We start from the raw sequence: 1,036 nt of genomic DNA, 5'->3' as shown, positions 1-1,036 counted from the left end.
ATGTTTGACCAGGAATGCGGGTCCTTATATTCTGTACATTTTAAGATGGTGATAGTTTTGGGTGGGCTTTATCTCTCGCACTCGATTGTAACCGAGTCCAACTGAGTTGCGGACCTTGTTAGTAAGAAACAAGAATAAAGAACCTTTTAACCTTCGGCGCTAAAAGCTAGTTTTGGAGGGAAAATCATAACTGAACCTAAAATTTGGCACAAACTTCGGATCTCTTTTCTATTTGTAAATCTACAGAACTCAATTTCATCATAAAGAAAATGAAGTCTCTGAAAATTGAAGGAGCGTTCAGTAGTCCAAACCAAGCAGCAACAACTGTTTCCACTGCGAAATTGAATATCAAAACCCCAAATTCCGAAATGCTTGATACCAGATCTGATATCAAAATCCCCAAAACTGAAGCTATTGCTGCTCTTTCCGGTACAAAATTGGATATCAAGACTCCAAAATCTGAAATGGTAGACCAATACCCTTTATCTAAAAGGGGGAATGATTCTCTGACTCCATTGAAAAGAAAATTCGGAGAAAGTTCTTGTCACCTTGTTGAGGAGGAGCATGATGGTGCTACTGATGATGATGAAGAGAATAGTCGCACTGGTGCCGATGAGGAGCGCAATAGCACTGACAAGAGCGAGGATGAGGACGACGAGAATGATAGCACTGATGAGGATGAGGATGGTAGTACGGATGAAGATGAGGATGAGGATGAGGAACTGATGATTTATATGATGCTGCTAATGATGGTTTTTGTTTTAACCACGACAATGCATGTTTTTCAATTTCGTTCCTAAATCTTAGAATTTTAGAATAGTAGAAGTTAGAAATCTTTCAGTGTGTTTGGTTCGGGGTACTGGAAGGTTCAGGAATTCAATTTCCTGAAACCAAACAGGTTTATTATGATGCAAACATGTTTGATTGATGCAATTTCTTATTTGTTTTAGTAGAGTTAACAAAGTTGGAGTTGTTAGACACCATACGCCTAATGAACTTTGAGAATCAGTTTACAACTTTCGGGTTGCATAAGGCT

The 1,036-nt window shown here is 38.7% G+C and overlaps 1 protein-coding gene across 1 annotated transcript; it reads left to right on the top strand.

Moving 5' to 3' along the window:
• Nucleotides 1-269: 269 nt before the first annotated feature.
• LOC113316514 (ribosomal L1 domain-containing protein CG13096-like) lies at nt 270-800 on the top strand. The gene has a single exon (XM_026564677.1). The coding sequence runs from the start codon at nt 270-272 to the stop codon at nt 798-800; it is 531 nt and encodes a 176-aa protein (XP_026420462.1).
• Nucleotides 801-1,036: the final 236 nt, after the last annotated feature.

The sequence above is a fragment of the Papaver somniferum genome, chromosome 10 (genome assembly GCF_003573695.1).
Source record: "Papaver somniferum cultivar HN1 chromosome 10, ASM357369v1, whole genome shotgun sequence".
Taxonomy (NCBI): Eukaryota; Viridiplantae; Streptophyta; class Magnoliopsida; order Ranunculales; family Papaveraceae; genus Papaver; species Papaver somniferum.
The sequence above is the reverse complement of the archived record's forward strand: the minus strand, read 5'-3'. Positions and strand labels throughout refer to the sequence as shown.

What these genes read in the sequence shown, in the direction of transcription:
- LOC113316514 (XM_026564677.1), top strand. Translation starts at nt 270, where the DNA reads ATGAAGTCTCTGAAAATTGAAGGAGCGTTCAGTAGTCCAAACCAAGCA.